The sequence below is a fragment of the Eumetopias jubatus genome, unplaced genomic scaffold (assembly GCF_037043125.1).
Source record: "Eumetopias jubatus isolate StellerSeaLion01/CBP00866 unplaced genomic scaffold, mEumJub1_p1.0 scaffold_5, whole genome shotgun sequence".
NCBI lineage: Eukaryota > Metazoa > Chordata > Mammalia > Carnivora > Otariidae > Eumetopias > Eumetopias jubatus.
In genome coordinates, this window is record NW_028274811.1 from 96,500,997 (window position 1) to 96,525,022 (window position 24,026).

Here is a 24,026-nt window from a genome sequence, read left to right on the forward strand (position 1 = left end):
TTAAAGTAACTATCAATAAGTATTTACTTATTACCATTTTGTTAATTGTTTTTGTAATTCTTCCTCTCTTGGTCTCTTCCTTTGTGGCTTGATGGTTTTCTTTAGTGTTATGTTTGGGTTCCTTTCTCTTTATTTTTTTGGCTAAAAGTGTTTTTTGGTTTGTGGTTACCATGAGGTTTACATATATATATAGAATATTTAAATATATGCATAGCATACTTACACACATAGGTCTATTTTAAGCTGATAGTTGTTTAAGTCTGAACACATTTTAAAAGCACATTTTTATGCCTTCTCCCACATTTTATATTTTGATGTATTATTTTACATATTTTACTTTTGTGTATCCCTTAACTACTTAATAATACTTTTGTCTCTTAACCTTCATACTGACTTTTTAAGTAGCTGATTTACTGCTTTTACTATATATTTGCATTTACTAGTGAGATCTTTTTCTTTCATGTTTTTTCTTATTTCCTGTGATGATCTTTTCCTTTTGGCTTAAAAAAGACCCTTTAACATTTCTTATAAGGCTGGTTTAGTGGTGATGAACTTGTAATCAGCTTTTGCTTTACTGGAAACACTTTATCTCTCCTTTAGTTCTGAATGATAACCTTGCCAGGTAGAGTATTCATGCTTGCAAATTTTTCCCCTTCAGCACTTTAAATATATCCTATCACTTTGTTCTGGCCTGCAAAGTTTCTGCTGACAAATTTTTCTTTGGCTGCCTTTAAGATTTTCTCTTTAACTTTTGCCATTTTAATTATAATATGTCTTGGTGTGGATCTCTTTGGGTTCATCTTGTTTGGGACTTTATATTCTTGGGCCTGGATGTCTGTTCCCCCCCCCCCCCCCCAGGTTAGGGAAGTTTTCAGCCATTATTTCCTCAAATAAATTTTCTGCCCCTTTCTCCCTTTTCTTTCTGGGACCCCTATGTAAATATCTGTATGCTTGATGTTGTCCTAGAGGTCCTTTAAACTATTCTCATTTTTTAAAATTCTTTTTTCTGTTTGCTTTTCTGGGTGTCTTTCAGGTTGCTGATCTGTTCTATATTATCTAATCTGCTGTCAATACCCTTTCGTGTATTTTTCAGTTCAGTTATTTCATTCTCCAGCTCTGTGACTTCTGTTTGGTACTTCCTTACACTTTCTGTCTCTTTGTTGAAATTCTCACTGTATTCCTCCATTTTTCTTCTGAGCTTAGTGAGCATCTTTATGATCATTACTTTGAATTCTTTATCACGTAAATTACTTATTTCTTTTTCACTAGGTTGCCTCCCCCTCCCCCCCAGGATCAGGAGGTCCTGGGGTACTCTGTGCCAGGGCTATCCTGCTAGGACAGTTGAGCTGAAGCAGGCATGGGCTGGGTCAGCGGTGGGGGGGGGGGGGTCTCAGCGTGCTTGGCTCTGGAGCTGCCCAAGTAGGATGGCTGTTGTTGGAGTGGGAGTTGGCGTGGGCCAGGGGGTCCCACAGTGTGCTGCATCAGTGTTTGGGTCTTTCACCACCTTGATTAAATTTATTCCTAATGATTTTATTTATTTTATTTTTTAAGATTTTATTTATTTATTTGACGGAGACAGACACAGTGAGAGAGGGAACACAAGCAGGGGGTGTGGGAGAGGGAGAAACAGGCTTTCCACTGAGCAAGGAGTCCTGGACCCTGGGATCACGACCTGAGCCGAAGGCAGACGCTTAATGACTGAGCCACCCAGGCGCCCCTATTCCTAAGGATTTTAATCTTTTTAAAAAAATTTATTTATTTATTTATTTATTTATTTATTTATTTATTTATTTATTTGAGAGAGAGAGAGAGAGAGAGAGAGAGAGAGAGAGATTGAGAGAATGAGTGGGAGGAGGGGCAGAGGGAGAAGCAGACTCCCTGTAGAACAGGGAGCCTGATGCAGGACTCGATCCCAGGACCCTGGGATCATGACCTGAGGCAAAGGCAGATGCTTAACCAACTGAACGACCCAGACGACCTGATTTAATTCTTTTTGATGTAATTATAAATGGGATTGTGTTCTTAGTTTCTTTCTGATAGTTCATTGGCATATAGAAACAACACATCTTTGTGTATTGATTTTTGTATTCTGTAACATTTCTGAATTTGTTTATTCATTTTTTGATGGAGTCTTTAGGGCTTTCTTTTTTTTTAAAGATTTATTTATTTATTCATGAGGGGGGGCAGATAGAGAGGGAGAAGTGGGGAAGCAGGCTCCCTACTGATGTGGGGCTCGATCCCAGGACCCTGAGATCATGACCTGAGCAGAAGGCTGATGCTTAACTGACTGAGCCACCCAAGTGCCCTTCTTTAAGGTTTTCTATATTTAATTTTGTGTCATCTGCAGGTAGCAGCAGTTTTACTTCTTTTTCAGTTTGGATGCCATCTATCTATCTATCTATCTATCTATCTATCTATCTATCTATCTATCATCATCTATCTATCTATTTATTTATTTATTTTCTCACCTAACTACTCTGGCTAGGGTTTCCAATACTATCTTGATTAAGAGAGGTGAAATTGGGCATCTTCATCTTATTCCTGATCTTGGAGGAAGAGTTTTCACCTTTTCATCACTGAATTTGGGGTTAACTGGGGGCTTTTCATAAATGGCCTTTATTGTGTTGAAGAATGTTCCCTATATACCTGCTTTGTTGAGAGTTCTTATTATAAATGTTGAATTTTGTTAAATGCTTTTCTGCATCTGTTGAGATAATCATATGATTTTTTATCCCTAATTTTGTTAATATAATGTGTCACAATGACTGATTTCAATATGTCAAAACATCTTTGTATCTCTGGAAAAAAGCCCCCCACTTACTCATGGTGTATGACCTTTTAATGTATTGTTGAATTTGGTTTGCTAATATTTTGCTGAGAATGTTTACATCTATGTTCATCAGGGATATTGCCTGTAATTTTCTTTTCTTATGGTGTCCTCATCTGGTCTGGTCTGGGTATCAGGGTAATGCTGGCCTCATAAAAGGAGTTTGGCAGAGTTTGTTCCTCTTCCATTTTTGGAAGAGTTTTAGAAGGGTTGGTATTAATTCTTTGAATATTTGGCAGAATTCACCAGTGAAGCTGGAATTTGTTGGGACTTTTCTGATTGCTGATTGAGTCTCCATAGTAGCAGTCTGTCTGCTCTTATTTTCTATTTTTTCATGATCCAGTTTTGGTAGGTTGCACGTTTCTAGAAATTTATCCATTTCTTCTAGGTTGCCCAACTTATTGGTGTATAATTGGTCATAGTATTATCCTTGTATTTCTTTTTATTAAAGATTTTATTTATTTGAGAGAGAGAGAGTGAGCACAAGCTGGGGGAGGGGCAGAGGAAGAAGGAGACTCCCCAGTGAACAGGGAGCCTGATGTGGGGCTTAATCCCAGGATCCTGGGATCATGACCTGAGCTGAAGGCAGACGCTTAACCGACTGAGTCACTCAGGAGCCCCATGACCCTTGTATTTCTGTTGAATCAGTTGTAATATCTCCTCTTTGATTTCTAATTTTATTTGAGTCCTCTTTTTATCTTGGCGAGTCTAACTAAAGGCTTATAATTTTGTTTATCTTTTCAAATAATCAGCTTTTACTTTCTTTTTTTTTAACATGTTTTTTTTTTTTTAAAGATTTTATTTATTTGAGAGAGAGAGAATGAGAGAGAGAGCACATGACGGGGGGAGGGTCAGAGGGAGAAGCAGACTCCCTGCCAAGCAGGGAGCCCGATGCAGGACTCGATCCAGAGACTCCAGGATCATGACCTGAGCCGAAGGCAGTTGCTTAACCAACTGAGCCACCCAGGTGCCCAATCAGCTTTTACTTGCATTGATGTTTTCTATATTCTTTTTGGTCTGTATTTCTTTCTTTCTTTCTTTCTTTTCTTTCTTTCTTTTTTTTTTTTTGCATTTCACTTGTTTCTGCTCTAATCTTTACTTTCTTTCTTCTGACTTTTGGATTCATTTGTTCTTTTTCTCATTCCCTGAGTTGTAAAGTTAGGTTTCTTACAAGACGCTTTTCTTGTTTCTTGAGATAAATGTTTATTGCTATGACCTCCTCCATTGAAACTGCTTCTGCACTTTTAAGTTTTGGTATATTTTGTTTCCATATTCAGTTCACACAAGATAGTTTCTACATCTCTTTTGATTTCTTCTTTGATTTGTTCATTGTTCAGAAATCTCCATGTATTTGTGAATTTTCCAGTTTTCTTCCAGTTATTGATTTCTGGTTTTATACCATTGTGGTTGGAGGAGATGCCTACTATGATTTCAATCTTGAATTTTCTTTTTTAATAACAATTTTAAAAAGAATTTAATTATTTATTAGAGAGAGAGCGAGAGCACAAGTGGGGCTAGGGGCAGAAGGAGAGGGAGAAGCAGACTCCCCAGCTGAGCAGGGAGCCTGATGCGGGCCTTGATCACAGGACCCTGAGATCATGACCTGAGCCAAAGTCAGATGCTTAACGGACTGAGCCACTCAGGTGCCCCCAATCTTGACTTTTCTAAGACCTGTTTTGTGGCCAAATGTACGGTCTATAAAAAAAAAAATTCCATGTGCACTTGAGAAGAATATGTATTCTGCTCTTGTTGGATAGAAGGTTCTATATATGTTTGTTAGATCTGTTTAGTAATAGTGTTGTTCAAATCTGCTCTTTCCTTTTTGCTTCTCTGTCTGGATGATTGTTGAGAGTGGGGTATTAGAGTCCCCAACTATTACTGTATTGCTGTTTATTTCTCCTTTTAGTTCTGTTAGTTTTTCTTTTATATATTTAGGTGTTCCAGTGTTGGGTAAATATTTATAATTGTTATATCTTCTTGCTGGATTGACTCCTTTATTACTATACAATGATCTATTTTGTCTCTTTTTACCATTTTTAAAGTCTATTTTGTCTGACAGTCGTATAGGTACTCCTCTGTTGTTGTTATTGCTAAATGCTTGAAATCTTTTTTCCATCTCTTCAGTCTTTTTTTTTAAATCTTTTTTTCCCCCATCTCTTCAGTCTTAATGTGTATGTGTCTTTAAGCCTAAAATGAGTATTCTGTAGGCAGAATATTACTGAATTTTGTTTTTTATCCATTCTGCCATTCTATGACTTTTCATTGGAGAATTTGATATGTTTATGCTTAAAGTAATTATTTATAGGACTGTTTTCTAGCTGTTTGTTGATCCATTGTTTCTTATACTGCTTTTTTGTTTTTTAATGTCTTTTGGTATCAGTATGCTTAGACTTCTTTAATATGTTCTTTTGTATATTTACTACAGGTTTTTCTCTTGTGGTTACCATGAGGTTTACATAAATTATCTTCAAAGTATTATACTGTACTTTAAACTGATATCAACTTAATTTTAATAGAATTCCTAAACTTTACACTTCTCCTCTTTCTCACATTTCAGGTTATTGATATTATAGTTTTCATATTTTATGTAACAATAGATTATTGTAGTTATTGGTATTTTTACTACATATGTTTTTTAACTTTTAAACTAGAGTTGTGAATTCCATACCACCATTAACATATTATAGAATCTAACATTGACTACATATTTACCATTAAAAAGAGTTTTATGCTTTCTTCTTTTTTTAAATTTTATTTTTAAGTAATCTCTACACCCTGCATGGGGCTTGAACCTGCAACTCCAAGATCAAGAGTTGCATGCACCACACTCTGAGCCAGCCAGGCACCCATTTATTTTTATTTTTTTTTATGATGTTAATTAACATCCTTTTATTTCCATTTAAAGAACTCCCTTTAGCATTTTTCGTAAGGCAGGTATAGTGATGATGAACTTTCTCAGCTTTTGTTTGTTCAGGAAAGTCTGTATTCCCTTGAGTGTAACTTCTTTTTTTCTTCCTGCTCTCAAAATTCTTTGTCGCCGATTTTTTTTTTAAGTAATCTCTACACCCAACATGGGGCTCAAACTCATGACCCCAAGATCAAGAGCTGAATACCCTACCAACTGAGCCAGACAGGCACTCCCATGTCTTTGACTTTTGACAATTTAATTATAATGTGTCTTGGTGTTGGCCTATTCAAGGTCAAGTATTTGGGAGCCTTTGGGCCTCATGGATGTCCATTTCTCTCCCCAGGTTTGAGAAGGTTTCAGCCATTATTGCTTTACATCTACTTTTCCTTTCTCTTTGTCTTCTCCTGGAATTCCCCTAATGCAGGTATTGTTTCTTTTGAATATGTCCCATAAATTCTGTAAACTTTCTCCACTCTTTTTCATTCTTTTTTCTTATTACTCTGACTGGGCAATTTCAAATGTCCTATCTTCCAGGTTATTGATTCTTCTGCATGGTCAAGTCTATTTTTGAAGCACTCTATTGAATTCTTCAGTCACTGTATTTTTTAGATCTAGGATTTTTTTTTTTAATGGTTTCTATTTCTTTGTTGAACTTCTCATTTTGTTCATGCACTATTTTCCTAATTTTGTTTAGTTATTTGGGTGTTCTGGTAGTTCTCTAAACTTCAACAGGACTATTCTTAATTCTTTGATAGTTAATACATATCCATTTCTTTAGGGTCAGCTATCGGAACTTTATTAGTTTCATTTGGTGGTGTCGTATTTACCTGATTTATTGTGAATCTTGATTCCTTACATTTGTATCTGCACATTTGAGTGAGTAGTCTCTTCAAAACTTTAAAGATTTGCTTTGGTAGAGACAGTTCTTCCCTAGTCAGCCCAGTTTGGATTCCTGGATGTGCCTGCTGGTAATGTCCTTGGGCAGGTGCATCTTGCTTCAGGGTTAATTTCTGAGCAAGGCAACTGCCTGAGCTTTGAGGTCGGGGGTGAGGGAGTGTGCTGCTGGTTGAGAACAGTTGGAGTGGACTACTGGCTTGGTTCTTTGCCCAGTTGAGGCTATAGGATGGGCTCCGTGGTTTCTCAGTTCTCTGGTCAGGCTTACTAGACTGATGGGACTGGGTACTATATTCAGCCATAGATGGGGGTATGAATTAGCTTCTCTGCCCTGGAAGAGAAGCCTGCCTTGGTAGGGTAGGCTGAAGGCTGTATTCAGCAATAAGCAGGGCTATGAATTAATTTCCTTGTCCAGGTGCAGCAGAACTAGTTTCAAAGCTTGTAAGGCTCTTTGTGGTCTTGACTCAAGCTGATGCTTGCTCCGAGTTCCCTGGCTGAATAGGGCCAATGGCTTTGCTCTGTAGGCTGTCAGCTTGTGTGCCTGCCTCTCAGCTGGAGCTTGAGGAGGTATGTAACCTCCAGGCATTCCCACCACCCCTTCTTGCCAGTCAGGGTGGGGAGTCACACTCAGTAGTGGGTATGGCTTTGATTCAGCTCCTTTGCCTGGGTAAGTGGGAGGGCCCACTCCAAGAACCTCCAAAATTTTCTGAATGGGCTTTCTGGTCGGGAATGGCCAGGAACTATACTAAACAGTGGGTGCGGCTGTGAACTAACTCCTTTTACATGGACCTAGCAGGGGAAGCCTCCTTGTCTGGTACTGGTTTTGCTCTGGGGGTGATCGGCTCTGTCTGCCTTCCTGTCAGCTTGTCATTACTGGGCTATTCAGCTTCCAGGTGTTCCCACCAGCCCTTCCAGTCAGATTGGGCTGGGAGCCACACTCAGCAGTGCATGGTTATGGTTCAGTTCCCCTGTCTGGGCAGGGGCTCCAGGGCCAATGAAACTCTTCATTTGTGGACCTGAATCAGGCAGATTTACACCCTGCTGAGTTCCATGGTCAGACTGCCCCAACAACTTGGTTCTGCAGATGAGGTGCTGGTTGGGAGTACTATTTGGGCTCTGTGGGTAGGAACTTGGTCCGTCAAGATCCGTGTGCTGGCTGTTGAAAGCTTCTCCTTCCTTCTCTATCACAATCAGTTTCCTAGGGGTCAAGCCCTGCAGATTCTCCTATAATCAATGTGGGGCAAGACCAGAGTAGGGGCTTTCACAAAGTAACCCACAATGCTCTGTGTGTGTGTGTGTGTGTGTGTGTGTGTGTGTGTGTGTGTGTGTGTGTGTGTAGGGGGTGCTGGATGTCCCTTCTGGACTCTCTTCAAGGCTCAGGGGAGACCTCTTTGCATGGTACAACACTAGCCTGGTGGGGGGATAATGTGGTCAATGTGTAGCTGTTCCTCTTAGACTTCTATTCCAGTCTGTCCTGGTATCTGTGGTCATGGGAGAATTTCAGCCTCACCCCCATGTTCTAGGATTGCCACCGTGGTGTCTTGTCCATCAGTAGTTGTTATCCTTGTGAGGGGGAACAAAGTCAGGAATGACTTAGGTTGCCATCTTGGTCATGTCACTCTGAGTTAACTTTTGAAATGCATAATTTCTATAAAATGCCCAATCCTTCTACTAATTAAATGTGATAAATTTACTGGCAGCTGAGCCAAGAAGTTCAGGCCTGTTGTGTAACCTAATCAAGGATCTTTAATTATGAGGGTGCCATTTGTGAAGAGGAGGTGCCTCAGCTGTAGGGTGTGGGATGTTGGAGGGTTGGACAGGCATGCTCAGTCCTTCATGGGCATCTGCCCCCAGTTGAGAGTGTGCAGCAGCTTTAATTTAGCCACAGTGTTCTCTTATTCTGAATTAAATTACCCATCTAACAATATTTAAATTAACCTTGAGGCTTCCTGGAGAACATAAAAGTTATTTTGAATTATTTTCACTGCCAGGATCAGCACAATTCCCTTCCCAGCCGGCTTGGTAGGTATTCAGTGATAAAGAAACCAATTTTTAAATTAATACAATTTTGTATTTGTAAGGAAGCCATTATTTTTAATTATCGGGCATTTTCCTCAGCCTGGCTTCCCCAGTTAATAAAACTCAGCTATTTAGCATGGTTTTTATTTTTGCAGAGGGCAGACTTTGGGAAGTAGTTTCCCCTGTGGAATCTCCCCCCAGAATGTTTTGATCTCACCAAGTACACGCCTGTCACAAGAAGGCTCGTAAAAAACCCCAAGAAAAGGAAACGCTGTTGTCAAAATGGCCCTGCTGGGCCCATAACCAGTGACTCTAACTTAGCTCGAGGGGCAATGACGGGAGCTGGTGATTTGAGAAACATGAAGGAGGAAATTAACACTGGGCTGGATCCCCTCCAGGAAAAGGCATTGTGGTACAGCAGGAGAGGTTTCAGTTAGACTTACAGAGGAATACTTTGCCTGTCATGTTTTGGGAAACCCCAAAAAGGTGACTGAGGGAGGGCATGAGATTTTCCATGGCTGGAGACATTTGAAAGCTGAATTCCTGCCTCAGAGAGTTTAGGTATTCACCTACCCAGAGAGAAAGCCAGGCCTAGAGGACATCTTCATTTCCTTTGTGGGTCAGTCCTCTGGTATTTATAAAGCAGCTCTCCCCAGTTGCCATACAACAAGACTCAATGCTACATTGGGATCAGTGCTTGTGCAGACAAAACAACTTGCTATAAATTTAATATTAGCTTAAATAATGCATAATTAGAAGGGTCAGCCTCTGCAAACACATTAAATAATGTATTCCCTAAGCAAACAGTATTTTTTGGGTGACTTGCTGTTTTGGATGATGGTGAGGTAGAAAGGTGGAAAGACCTGATTTTGAGTTGCAGTTTTGACACTGATTAGCTTTGTCACTGCAAAGCAGTCTTTCATCTTTAATGCCTCAGTTTCCTTATCTGTAATGGCCTGTGAGCTTCTGGTGGGCAGGGACTTTATTTTTCTTAGTGTCCATATTATTTTCCAAAGTGCTTGGTACTCAGCAAACAATTGTGAATAAGGGGGTTGAATCAGACCCACTATAAGAACCATGGTAACTCTGATGATCTAAAGTTCTAACGGGGAAAACTGGAAAGAGAAAATGTGACTAGGACAGCTGTGATCTCCAAATAACTAAAAGGCTTCATTCCAAAGAGCCATTAGAGTCATTCTGGGAGGTTCCCAAAACCTGAAATTAATAGAGGTTAGAGAAAGTGGATTTTCATGATGTCAACTTAAAATCCCATTCATTCATTGATTCACTAAATATTTACTGAGCACCTACTATGTGCTCATTACTGTGATCACTCAAGATAGAGCAAGACATTTATGGTCTTTTCTCTCATTGAACTTACGGGTCAGAGGAGGGTAAAGACACGTGAGCCAACCATGAAAACTACTGCTATAATGAGAGTAAACACAGAGAAGGAACTATGGGAAGGAGGCGGGACACTTAAAACTGGGCTTACAAGGACCATTTCCCAGAGGACATGCTGCTTCAGTGCGAGCTTGGAGGATGACTAAGACTTTACAGGGGAGGGCAAGAAAAGAGTTGGGGAGAATATTCGAGGTGGGGAAGTCAGCAAGTGAAAACTTTAGTAGTAAGCAAAGGCTCCGCACAGGCAGAGAACTTCATTTCAGATGTTGTGGGAATATTCTAGTAGATGTGGGTGGTCTGTTGGTACAGATATGGCAGAGAAGAGAGGCACCTGGTATGTACGCTCAGCCTGGATGACCTGAATAGGCTTATACTTGTCACCTCTCAATCTGAACTTTCCAGAATCTGAGTATGTTGCATATCTCCTAGCCTCTAGGAAGGAAGGTAGATAGTCTAGTCTACAGATGAACGGTCCTTTTCATCCACCAATGTGTCCATCTGGGGAGGAGTTGTATATTTCTAAGATCCTGACCAGGGTCACTGAGGGCCTGTCTCCTTGACCATGCCCCCAGCTAGTCTGCTCCAGCCACACTAGCTCTCCTCCTGCTCAGGATATAAGCAACAGTCTCGTCTGCTTCAGGGCATTTGCACATGCTAATCCACTAGCATAGGAGGCTTGCTTCCTATCCCAAGGCTGGAAAATTCCTACTCCTCAGTTCTCAGCTCAAATGTCATTTTCTTAGAGTGGCCTAACCTGAATCAGATATTCCCTCTTACCTGCACCCTGTATTTTTCTTCGTGGCACCCAGCACAATTTCTTTATATTCTTTGTTCATTTATTTGATTATTATCTGTTTCCCTTTGCTATGGCATGAGGGTCTTTCCACTTTTCCACCACACCTTCCAAAATAGCAAGTCAGCCAAAAGTAATACTTGCCTGGGGAATACATTGTTTAATGTGTTTGCAGAGGCTTGCCCTTCTAATTATATATTATTTAAGCCGATATTAAATTTATCACAAGCCCTGTCTGCCCAAGCACTGCTCACAATATAACATTGAGTCTTGTCTGTTTTGTTCACCATTATATACTGAGTGCCTAGTACACTGCCAACATATAGATGTTTGAAATATAAAATATTGGTGCAGAAGGAAAGCACTGTGGCAGGAAGGGGCTGGTAAAATTCAGGCTTTCATGGTAACTGTGAATATTAGCAGAGCTACTTGAGTGGGCTCCATGCAGAACTGAGTTTATATGTGTGTGTTTGCATGTACAGCTGCCTCCCACCTCGCTCCTGTGTCACTGTCATTTGCCACAAAGGTAAAACTAACACAAGCCAATGTGTAATTGCAATGTCCTATTAATCATACGGAAGCCCCAAGAAAATTACTAACTCCCACCTTTTCTTGGGAAGGACACTGATACCAATATCATGATGGAAGATGATCTTGGAAGTGATTTTTCTTTTGTTCTGCTACCTACACATGTAGTTGTTTTTTGCTTCTGCAACCTCTATGTAAATCATAATCAGGAGGAAATATCCTAGAGGGTGGTTGTCTGCTTCCTTTTCAGAGAGAATCATGTACTGAGTCCATTTCAGGAAAGAGTAGGAGTTTTAAATCTCAGTAGAAGAGGTTGGTTTCTGTTCTCTCTTCCAAAAAATCTAGAAAAAAGACTTGCTGGTGGGGAAGGTTGTTGGGGGGGGGATGATATATGAACAGAGCCTCAGGGCCAGGAGTTTGCCTTAGGCTCTGGAGGGATGGAGGATATAGAATATATCTGGGGTGTGTGTGTGTGTGTGTGTGTGTGTGTGTGTGTGTGTGTGTGTGTGAGTGATTTAACCTACTCCTTCTTTGGGTGCAGCACCCCCTTTCTGTAAGGTTTCCCCTGTTTAGGTGGTTTTACTGAGATGTCCAACATAAGATACATGCGTTCCCATGTGACCTTGTACTGGCCAATCATAGATTTGCCTCTGTACCAAGTTGGTCACCTGGGATTTTTTTTTTTAAATGTAAGTGATGTGGGAGATCCGTTTTTCTGGGTTCACTAAGCTAAGCTGATGTCAGCCTGAAGTCACCTTTGGCCAACTCTGCCTGACTCCCCCATGTGACGAGGTCTCTGGTCTACTGTGGGAGAAAATTAGGCTAACTGCCAAGAGAAGTAATGCTGGGGGATGGAAGGGGACCATGAGAAAGAGAAAAAGAGGTGTCAACCTGATGACATCATTTGGACTTGTGGGGGCCCATTAGGCAAGACAACGAATGCCCTTTCTTATTATGCTAGCCTGAGTGGGCTTCCTGTGTTTTGCAGTGGCAAGATTCCTGACAGATACTGGGGAAATGTGTTTGTGAACTCATGCCTGCTTTGGGTGAGTTTGGGGGGAGGAATTCACACACACGTGCACCTTCTAAGGAGGAGCCTTAAAGAGGCATGGTCATCCCCTTTTCCCTGCTTACGTGTTGTCTGAGTGCCTATCACATGGCACTTGTCACCAGAGATAGAGTGGTGAGGTGGTGCCTGTGCTCATGGAGCTTACAGATGCCCTGATGCAACTGTTTCGTGTGTTTTTGAAAGGCCAGGGAGAACAGAGAAAGGAGTGGAGTGGAAAAAACTCTTTCAAATGAAATTCCTTGAGGCGTCCTTGGGAGACATAATGAAAATTATTCTCACATTGAGTTTGGGCTGGGAAGAAGACACTAATACTCTAAATTTTGCCAAAGCATCATAAAGCTCTTGGTGGAAGGATGTGGTTCTTTGATGGTCTATCCGTCCGCCATCTTACATTTCACCAGCCTATATGGAAATGCTGCCGACACGTTCCTCCCTGACTGGGTTGCTGGAAGAAGGTTTAGAATTTCACTGGGAAACTGGTCTATCCTGGTAGTTTCATTGGAATTTTTGGTTTCTTCTGAATTCTAGGGAGGCTCAGCCTTGGGTCCTCACATCACTCAACTGGCCAGAATCCTAGAAGCTTGATGGTCCCTGGGAGAGGTAAGTCGGCTTGCTTCAAGGCTCGATATCCCCTGTTGCTGCACCACAGATTCGCTGCAAATTCCCTGCTTTTCATGGAGGAGCAACATTTTTTTCCCCATTCCAAGAGGCAGGGCTGGGGCTGCCAGAATGTCACATGTCTGTCTTGGGGTTCAGTCTCCAGCCTTTCTCCTTCACAGAGCCTAGACAGCCACTTGGTTTCCCAGTCCATATGATTGTGGGGAGGGAGCCTCAAAAGGAGAGCCTGATACAGCAACCTTGCTACTTGTCAAATCCTGTTAATTGTGTGTGCTAAGGTATCTCTCAGACCCCTCCCTCCTTCTTCTTTCTCTCTTTACTGTTAGTGATTTAGTTCTTTGTTTGGATTACTGCAATTGCTTCTGGGCTATCCCTCTCCTCCTGTCTTGTCCCCTTCTGATCTATCTTCCTCCACACCTGAGGAAGCCTGAGAGGTCTTTCTAAGACTACATATCCCAACATATCACTCTGCTAATTAAACCCTGGAAACCCTCCCTACAGTCCTCTGGATAAATGTCAGCCTAGCCAAATATTCCTTATTCCTTTCCATGTGCTGCCTTTGGCCGATGCATTCTTTTTCTGTACCACAGTGTAACACATTCGCCTTCCCTCTGGCCCAACTGGTTAAGGTTTCCTGAAATGCTCTTCCCCTTTTTGACCTCTCTGTTGCTTCACAGGCAACATTTCTGATCTGATCACCCCTTACCCATATCTTTGCCAGGCTAATTCCTACTGCTCTTCAGAACTGATTCCAACTTTTCTGTGAAGCTCTTCCTGATCGAGGTGGTAGAGACCCTGCTATGTGTTCACCAACTCTTTCATTTATTTTTTCCTTAGGTACTCAGAAAGACAACGTCTCCTAGGCTGTCTTGAGGTTCAGTTGAAGTGATGCAGGCCATGCCGAGCTCTGCTTGCTCAGCCCCCTTGTCCTTCCAGAGCAACTTTAGAGGTCATCTGCCTACTGTGGTGGGATCGCAAGACAGCAACCGCAGTGAGTCACCATGAGGACGAGCCGCCTGCCTTATTTGCACTGTGATGTGGAAAGCTCCTGAGATTGTAGGGCTTATTTGTTATCTCTCCTGACACAACCCACTATCGCTTTCCTTGTAACATTGCCTCTGTTACAGCTTACACCACACGATTCACATTGTCTTCTCCATGCTGGCAAGCATTTAGTTTTCTTTCTCTCTTTCTAGTCTACTCACTCCATAGTGCTTGGCATAGAGTTGGCACTTAGCAAACATGTTATTTAAAAAAAATGTATAATATTGGTTTAATTTGCAGTCCAAATAGAGAGGAGACTTAAATCCAAGAGAAAGTAAAAAAACACAAACGAGTTAGTTATACACAGGAAAATGATGACAGTTGTAAAATGTAGCATTCCCCTAAGGAATGAATGAAAAACTTCACAGCCCCATTTGACAATGGAAGTCAAGATAGAGGGAAAAGAAATGTCAGCACTGGAGTCGAGGAGAGAAGAGCCTGCTTGCCCTATGCGGACCCACAGGTACCTTTGGTGGTTTAGGGGCTGCAAACCTCCCTGCTCTGGGCTCACGGAGAACCTGACTAAAAGGACACTCCCCAGTTCTCTTCATCCACAGCACGCTCCACTTTTCTTTTACACCTTCTTCCAATTGCTCCCCTGCAATTTCCAGGAGTTGCTTTTATTTCATTCACTAAACAATTTATGAATTGAATTAAAATAAATGAGATGCAAATAAATTCCAGGCTTTCTCCCTCATTTTCAAATTACATTTTCAGTCCACTCAACCTGTTATAATCTCATAGTGATTTTCATTTAAGAGAGCTAAATGGATATGTGATTATTGTTACAGGAACTAACACCAGACAATTAAATGTTGAGGTGTTGATAGATAAAGCTGTGTTTTGATTTGCATAAACATGATGCCAGCAAATCTAACCCTGGCAGAAATTCAGTTATAAGACTTGCGTGCCTAACTTCTGCTAATTACCACAAGTATCATTATTAAGATTTTTAATATTCAGAGTTGGGATTATAGCCATTTTATTTTAGGGCCACATTTATCTTTATTTTGAAAACTTAGTCAAAATGCATAACTGATTTATCAGAGAAAAAGCAAGATTACTACTTATAATCAACTTCTACAGTGCAGCATATCAAAAATCAATTATACAGCCCTGAAATCCAGTCATTAAGGATTTAGCTACTAATCTCATTTCATTTTTGTCTTTAGGAATTTGCAGATACCAGCACAGGAAGAAAAACATGGGAGACTGCTGATAACCTAATGTGAGGAATGAAGCTCCAACTAGACAAAGGCAGAATCTTAATATGGAGTGGCCTGTCCCTGCCGGGAGGTAGCCTACACCGGGGGTTGGGGGGATTTCAACCCAATAACAGGCCAAAGTTATTACCCAAGTGTGATTCCAAAGTAGTGGTTAAACCCTGTCATGCTCCATTTACCCTCATCCCAACACTCATCTTAATCTGCAGTTACTTTAGTTACTTACCAGTGTACTGACTATCTGCCCCTCTTGTCCGTTTCCCCACCCCTGACGGTAAGCTGCAGGAGGGTAGGGATTTTGCCTGGGGTGCCATATAGATCTCCAGTGCTGGCTTATAGTAGGTGTTCAGTAAATACGTGCTAAATTTGATGAGGACTGGGATCCCTAGGATTCCCAGCCATTGGGGAAGGGGTTAGCATGATGTTAAGAATCGGTCCCTCCTAGTGCCAGATAAGTGACTAGGGCAGGACCCAGATTATCTGGATGACTATGAATTTAATCCAGAAGCTCTGGGGCTTGGTGGTTAAGGATATTGACAAGTGAGCCAGAAACAAAGATGGAACTGGGACTGTGTCCTGGCTGTGCCATTTTCTAGCCATGGTGCCTTTGGACAGGTTCTGTAGCTTCCCAGAACCTGTGTTTCCTCATCTGAAAAACAGAGGTAAGTACCCCAGTGGGGCTGTTGAAAATAAGTAAAGCATTTAACATAGAACTTGTATTATGAAAGTCCTCAATGAGTGTTGTGTGTTACTTTTTTTGTGGATAAGCTGCCTAGTCTGGGGAAGCTACAGTTGGTTAAAACTTTCTACCATGGTTTGCTTGTGATTTCCTCTTGGGAAGCCTTCCCTGATCACCTTAGGCTGGGTGATATCTCCTCCTCTGTGATTCCATCCAGGCCCTGATGCTCCACTCACTTAACCCACTGGATTATCCTGCATCTATATATTCTACTGGACTGTTAACTCCTTGAGGGTAAAGAGTACATTATAAAATTTTTGTTCTTCCTGTATTCATCACATTACTCAGCGTGCGGTAGACACCAAGTTTTTGTTGAATTGGCCAAAGAGTGGTCGAGGGAGAAGATGGCAAGTGTGACAAGAAGACTGAAGCTATCCCAGCTAGAGCGTAAGGTAAATCCCCACCTTGTTCTCTCCTAGGAAACAGACACTGTTTTTCCCAAAGGGATATGGCTTCTATCTTTTGAGAGAAAGACTTGTCTTTCCCATGGAAGAAAGGAGTAATGGAGGCTTGGGACCTGGGAAATTGCCTCAGCTCCTGAGGAAAGGGTGTATCCCCTACCACTTAGAGATGACAGATGGGGTGGAACCACTTACCCGGAGCTTCCTGCCAAAGATAGTGACTTTGCCTTTAATCTGTTCCTTTCTTAGGCGCCACTCAATGGAGTTGAGGCCATTCTCCATGGGCAGGGAGATGTTGCAACGCCCAATGGTAGGGGTGATGGTGCCCGCTAGGACGTGGGGCTCGCTGTGGAAGCTGACACCCATCCCATTGGCATACATCACCCTCAGGGTACCGTTATTACAGAGCTGGTAGCTGTTCCGCACTTGATCTGGAGAAATTAAGTGGGGGTGGGGATAGGGAAAGAAATTATCCACTCTGTTAGTCATAAGAGAACAGAACCCCTATTTTTACAGGTTTCCATGGTACTTTGCAGCTGTCAGTCTAAGGCTGCCTTCAATTAGCACACATACAATGTTAAGGTGAGTAGCAGAGATGCTACTGATCCGTGGAAAGTTAAACATTATTAATATGTGGCACTCCAGAAATAATTATGCTGTGATATTTTTCTTCTACTCACTGAAGACTATTAATAGTACCTTTAAAGATATCTATTGCCTACACAATTTGTGTCAATCAAATCCCTAATCTTTAACATATATATTTTATCTTAAAGGGAAAAAAAAAAGATCTTTTTTTTTTTCCTTTTGCCTACCATCTAACCTGGAAGTTGATGGTCTAGCTACAGATCAGCTCAAGAGAAAAAGCAACCTTCCTGCCCTTCATGCTTCTGCTGCTGACTCCACCATGATGCCACCTCTACTCAAGAGAACTCTGAAGAGATTCAAACAGCATAAGGTAGACTGAACTAGTGGGTGCTGATAACATGCTTTTATCTTCCCAAAGGAAAGCTACACTAGTCAATCAGACCTGTGACCTTTTTCCTTATCGAAAAGTTCCAGGAAGGAAATGTGAAACTCCTTTTCCAGATATATTGCTTCCTGATTATTTGGGCAAAGGAGTCCAGCTTGGCTGGCTTCTGAGACGCTGGCTTTTGGGATAGTGAGCAAATGTGTATCTGTCACTCCTGAAACTATAGCCATCATGCAGAAAGACAGAATCTACATCATTAATCATTTGGCAGAGCAGAAATAGAGTCATTGAAACAGGCTCTGTCGTGGGATAATAGTCCAGAAATGTCACCATTTATCTACCGAGAGGACACTTTTATCCTCTGACAATGGGCTAGCCCACTGACATTATATCTTAATTAAAAGAAAAATTAATCTGCACAATTCCTTTTCTTGCCAGCTCCTGTGCTTGTCCTGGACTGTGTGTCATGTCAAACAGCACTAGTAACTATGGGGTGGTCAGAAACCTTTGAGATCCCGGTCTTGGCAAGAGATTGCTAAAGGGCTCTGATTCCAGGACAATCAATTCAACAAACAAGTGCTTGGAAGAAGAATCAGAATGGGCCAAAAAAGGAAGAGATGAACCCAAAAGGATAGAGTGCCTTGGAGAAGGTACCTCTGTGTGTTGTGTTGGTGGGGAGTGCTGATGATGGAAAGGTAAGAGTGAGTGGGGATGACAACTGACATTTTCAGATAAGTATGTAGACATTCCCAAAGCTCTGGACATTTCATTTAGTATAGGTGACATTCTCCTGAATCTGATTAAGTCATTTTCTACAAGACTGACCTCTTGTAGAATTTGTTTGCTGTGGACACTTGACTAAAATAACAAGCTAATGGGTACTCCCAGTCTCTGGAAGTCCTCCCAGGCTTGGCTGGGGTCCATGGGTGAGTTTAGTGGGCGGGGGGCTTACCTTGTACCACTGTGTAGGAGGCCTCCACTGAAGACAGATTGGTAATGACAGTGACATCATCATCACGGTTGGAGTTCTCAATGTCAATGGTGATGGATTTCTCCATTTCCCTGTGCAGACTGGTCACCACCCCCGTGGGGCGTGTCACATTGGTCAAGCGGCCCTCGTGGTCATAGCTGGAGGACAGACACACAGGTTTGGAAGCGCAGTTACTGGAGCCAAAGACTTTCCCACCACTCAGAACCACACAAGGGCCAGAGAGAATGGATGATGGAGTGGCTGGGTAGTGTATCACACTGAGGCTCCTTGTCACAATCAGCAAGACCTGGCATTGGAGACCATCTATGTCCTTGCTCTTACATACTCCTATAACCTCATCCCACTTGCCACTTCATAGACTTGGACAGTCAGCCTGGGCCAAATGCCACCTCCATGCCTCGCCTCAAGCATAGCTGATCTGGCCGCCTGTACCCCTTTCTCTGCTTTTATAGCCCCAAACCAACCACAGCACCCCAAGCAGCCTTCTTAGACTGTTTTCCCACTGACTCACTTGACCTTAGCACCCAAGTTTAGGTATACCAGTGATCGGTTCTGTTGCTAGAAAGTTGCCTGAGATTGGGTCCTTCTTCTTTATGTACATCATCTTTACTCTTCTCTTAAACTGTGGAGTTTTTTCCACCTCCTTTAGCAAAAAGCCTTGCTGTTCCACTTGGTAGAATATTTCCCCACATTGTTGTCAGAAAGCTTGGGCCCTCCATTGGCCCTAAGAAAGAGACTTGAGCTTCCCCAGATGAGATGTTACTAGAGAGGGGAGGAAGGGGGAGCAAAGAAAGTAGTTTACTTGGCCTCTAGGTGTGTCCCTCTGGACTGGGGACAAAGTTGGTGGGTTCTGAGTGATGGAGACTGGAGCTTGTATAGCATGTGGGACAGCCAGTGAACAGAACCATGGTGGCTTATTTGACTTTGTCACGTAGGACTACAAAAGCAAATATGGGGGCTCCTGGGTGGCTCCGTTGTTGTTGGGCATCTGCCTTCAGCTCAGGTCATGATCCCAGGACTCTGGGGTCGAGCCCTGCATTGGGCTCCCTGCTCCGCGGGAAGCCTGCTTCTCCCTCTCCCCCTGCTTGTGTTCCCTCTCTGTCAAATAAATAAAATCTTAAAAAAAAAAAAAAAGCAAATATGGATGGTGCTTGGCAAATGGTTTCAGAATAAAGGAATGCAGACCTGGTAAGTGATTTGAGAAAATGTGATAAGAAATTTTGCTTCTGGGGATGTTTGAAAGCTGAGAACAGAACATTAAGCTGGATGACCAGTTGGACAAAGGGGGTGGGGAGGGGAGAACTTTGGGCGGGGAGCCCAGCTTTTGGCTCTATCCTTATCATTTGCCCCGAGCACTAGGCAATGAGTGGTGCAGATACTACATTAGAGTGGTTACACCATCAGGGCTTTCCAGGTAAACATGGATGGGACTCAGGCTCTCCCTGTCAAAGGGACTGCCTTTTGTCCTCTTCTCTGTTAAAGAAACTGCCTCTCAGACAGGTGTCCAAAGATGTTATTTACTAAGAGTGACAAATTAGAATAACCTAAATGGTCATTCATCAGAGATTTGTTAAAAGTAGAAACCTCTAAAGTCATCAAAATTGATGACAGTGATTTCTATCCGTTAGAGTGAAAAAAAATGTATATATTATTGAGTGGAAAGAGTGGAGCACAGGAATATGTTCCCCTGATAGTATACAGGGGTGAAAAATGAGTATATGTAGAAGAAAGTCTCTCAAAATACAGACATCTCAACATTAACGATAGTTTTTCTGCATGTGTTTGTATGTTCCCATATTTTAGGAATTATTTCTAACCAACCAAGTCTAACTTTCATGTTTTATGATTAGAAACAAAAGGTATTTAAATGAAATAGAGAATAAAAAGACAAAAGATCAATGAGACTAAGCTTTTTAAAAATTTTTTTTAAAGATTTATTTATTTTGAGAGAGTGAGAATGAGAGAGAGAGAGAGAGAGAACATGAGAGTGGGGAGGGTTAGAGGGAGAAGCAGGCCCCTCGCCGAACAGGGAGCCCGATGCAGGACTCGATCCCAGGACTCCAGGATCATGACCTGAGCCGAAGGCAGTTGCTTAACCAACTGAGCCACCCAGGCGCCCTAAGCTGTTTTTTTTTTTAAAAGATAAAATTGACAACCCTTAGCTAGACTCACCAAGAAAAAAAGATGAGAGGGTTCGAATAAAATCAGAAACTAAAGGAGATGTTACCACTGATACCACAGAAATACAAAGGATCATAAGAGATTACTACTAAGGAGTTTCAATCAGTAATCAAAAGCATTCCAACAAACAAAACTACAGGGCCAGATGGCTTCACTGGTGAATGCTACCAAACATTCGAAGACTTATTAATAGCAATCCTTCTCAAACTCTTCCAAAAAATAGAAGAGGAGGGAACTATTCCAAACTCATTTTCTGAGGCCAGCATTACTCTGCTACCAAAACAAGGACAACAAACGAAAATTACAGACCAATATCTCCAATGAATATAGATGCAAAAATACTCAAATCGTATTCATATTTAAATTAAATGTAGAAAATCATATTCAACAGTACCTTGAAAGTGGGATTTATTCCAGGGATGCAAGGATGGTTCAACAGATGCAGAAAAACATCTGACAAAATTCAACATTCATTAATGATAAAAATCTCTCAACAAAGTGGGTATGGAGGGAATGTACCTCAACATAATAGAGGCCATATATGACAGATCCACAACTAACATCATACCCACTAGTGAAAAACTGAAAGCTTTTCCTCTAATATCAGGAAAAAGAACAATTAAACAAGAAAAAGAAATGCATCCAAATCAGAGAGAAGTAAAACTGTAACTGTTTGCAGATGGTGTGATATTACATATAGAAACAGAACCAATAAATTCAGTAAAGTTGCAGGATACAAAAATCATTATATAAAAATCTGTTGTTTCCATACACTAATAACAAACTAGCAGAAAGACAAACAATCCCATTTATTATTGCATCAAAAAGAATAAAAAAACCTAGTAAGAAATTTAATCAAGGAGGTAAAAGACCTCTTATACTGAAAGCTATAAGACATTGATGAAAGAAATTCCACGTTCATGGACTGGAGGAATCACAATGTCCACACAATTCAATGTAATCCCTAACAAAATTCCAATGGCGTTATTCACAGAAACAACAAATAGTCCTAAAATTTGTATGGAACCAGAGAAGATTCCTAATGGCCAAAGCAATATTGAGAAAGACGAACAAAGCTGGAGGCATCATGCGCCCTGATTTCAAACTATATTACAAAGCTATAGTAATCAAAACAGTATGGGATGGGCATAAAAACAGACATACAGGTCAATAGAGCAGAATAGGAAGCCCAGATATAATAGGGAGCCCACACACATATGCTCATTTAATTTATCACAAAGGGCCTAGAATATACAACGGAGAAAGGACAGTCTTTTCAATAAATGGTGTTGGGAAAACAGGACAGCCACATGCAAAACAATGAAACTGGACCGTTACATAAAAATTTATTCAGAATGATAAAAACCTTAAAGACCTGAAACCATAAAACTAGAAGAAAACCTAGGTGGTAAGCTCCTTGACATGTCTTGGCAATTTTTTGATTTGACCCCAAAAGCAAAGGCAACAAAAGCAAAAATAAACAAGTGGGATTGCATCAAACTAAAAAGCTTCTGAACAGCCAAGGAAACCATCAACAGAATGAAAAGGCAACCTACTGAATGGGAGAAAATTTGTGCAAATCATATATCTGATAAAGGGTTAATATAAAAAAACCTTATACAATTCAATAGCATAAAAGCAAACAACCCGATTAAAAAATATACAGAGGAACTGAATAGACCCTTTCCAAGGAAGATACACAAACGGCCAACAGGTACATGGAAAGGTGCTCAACACCACTAATCAATGGGAAATGCAAATAAAAACCATAATGAGGTATTACCTCACACCTATCAGAATGTCTGTTATCAAAACCATAAGAAATAAGAAGTGTTGGCAAGGATGTGGAAAAAAGGAAACCCTTGCACACTGTTGATGGGGATATAAATTGATGTAAACACTATGGAACACAGTATGGACTTTCCTCCAAAAATTAAAAATAAAACTACCACATGATCTGGCAATTCCACTTTAGGTATCCATCCAAAGAAAATGAAAACAGAAACTCAAAAAGATATCTGAACCCCATGTCCACTGCAGCATTCTTTACAATAGTCCAGATATGGAAACAACCTAAATGTCCAATGGAATATTACTCGATCATAAAAAGAATGAAATCTTGCAACTTGTGACAAAATGGATGGACCTTGAGGGCATTATGCTAAGTGAAATAAGTTAGAAACAAATACCGTATGATCTTATATGTGGAATCTTGAAAAAATAACCTGAGCTCATAGACACAGAGAACATTTTGGTGGTTACCTGAAATGGGAGATAGGTAAAAATGGGGGAAGGGGGTCAAAAGGTACAAATTTCCAGGTAGGTATAAGTCATGGGGATGTAATGTACAGTATGGGGATAATAATACTGTACTGCATATTTGAAAGCTGCTAAGAGAATAAATCTTAAAAGTTCTCATCACAAGAAGAACATTTTTGGTATCTCTGTAAAATGATGGATGTTGACTAGACTTAGAGTGGTGATCACTTCACAATATATACAAATATCAAATCATTATGTTGTACACTTGAAACAAATATATCAATTTTACCTCAATATAAATAAGAAAATATGGATGGGACTGGAGGAGATGATGCTAAGTGAAATAAGTCAAGCAGAGAAAGTCAATTATCATATGGTTTCACTTATTTGTGGAACATAAGGAGTAGTATGGAGGACATTAGGAGAAGGAAGGGAAAAATGAAGGGGGGGAAATCGGAGGGAGAGACGAACCACGAGAGACTATGGACTCTGAGAAACAAACTGAGGGTTCTAGAGGGGAGGGGCATGGAGGGATGGGTTAGCCTGGTGATGGGTATTAAGCAGGGCACGTACTGCATGGAGCACTGGGTGTTATACGCAAACAATGAATCGTGGAACACTACATCAAAAACTAATGATGTATTGTATGGTGACTAACATAACATAATAAAATAAAATAAAATAAACACTTCTAAGTGTTTGCATATGGGGCGCCTAATGGAGTACTTGGTACCAGACAATATCCTCAACTCCTGCAGCCGAACAGGGACTGTATGAGGAGTTCCATGACCTGGGATCCAGGCAAAGATTTAATTCCAAAGCACCTGGACACGTATGATGGTTCCTGGTGCCGTGCTTCCTTATGAGAACTGTAGTAGAAACTGGAGATTCTACTTTTGGGGAACAGAGGATTGGGGTTGAGGCCAGGATCTCAGGGGTCACAGGAAGAAAAACATGTTATGTTCTCTTTGTCAAAGAAGAGTGAGTTTCCTACAGCTGTGCTTACTTGCCCATGGAGTATCTTCAGATTTAGGTCTCTTTGCAAATAAGTCTACACATAGTTGCAAGGAGCTATGAGTTCCAGTAATGGGATCTCAAAGACCACTCAGTGGAACCACTGCAGCTTTGGCCCGTGTGGGGCTAAAGGGGTAC

At 41.2% G+C, this 24,026-nt stretch overlaps 1 protein-coding gene across 6 annotated transcripts in view; it reads right to left on the reverse strand.

Annotated features, from left to right (window-relative positions):
- The window catches only part of TENM2 (teneurin transmembrane protein 2), a 924,727-nt gene that overhangs the window by 29,908 nt on the left and 870,793 nt on the right, over positions 1-24,026 (reverse strand). For all 6 annotated transcript variants that reach the window (XM_088023682.1, XM_028102726.2, XM_088023681.1 and 3 more), the window contains 2 exons: positions 18,393-18,568; positions 16,663-16,898 (listed from right to left, as the gene is read on the reverse strand). In XM_088023682.1, coding sequence (XP_087879808.1) covers positions 16,663-16,898; positions 18,393-18,568 — 412 coding nt within the window. The remainder of the gene's footprint in view (positions 1-16,662; positions 16,899-18,392; positions 18,569-24,026) is intronic.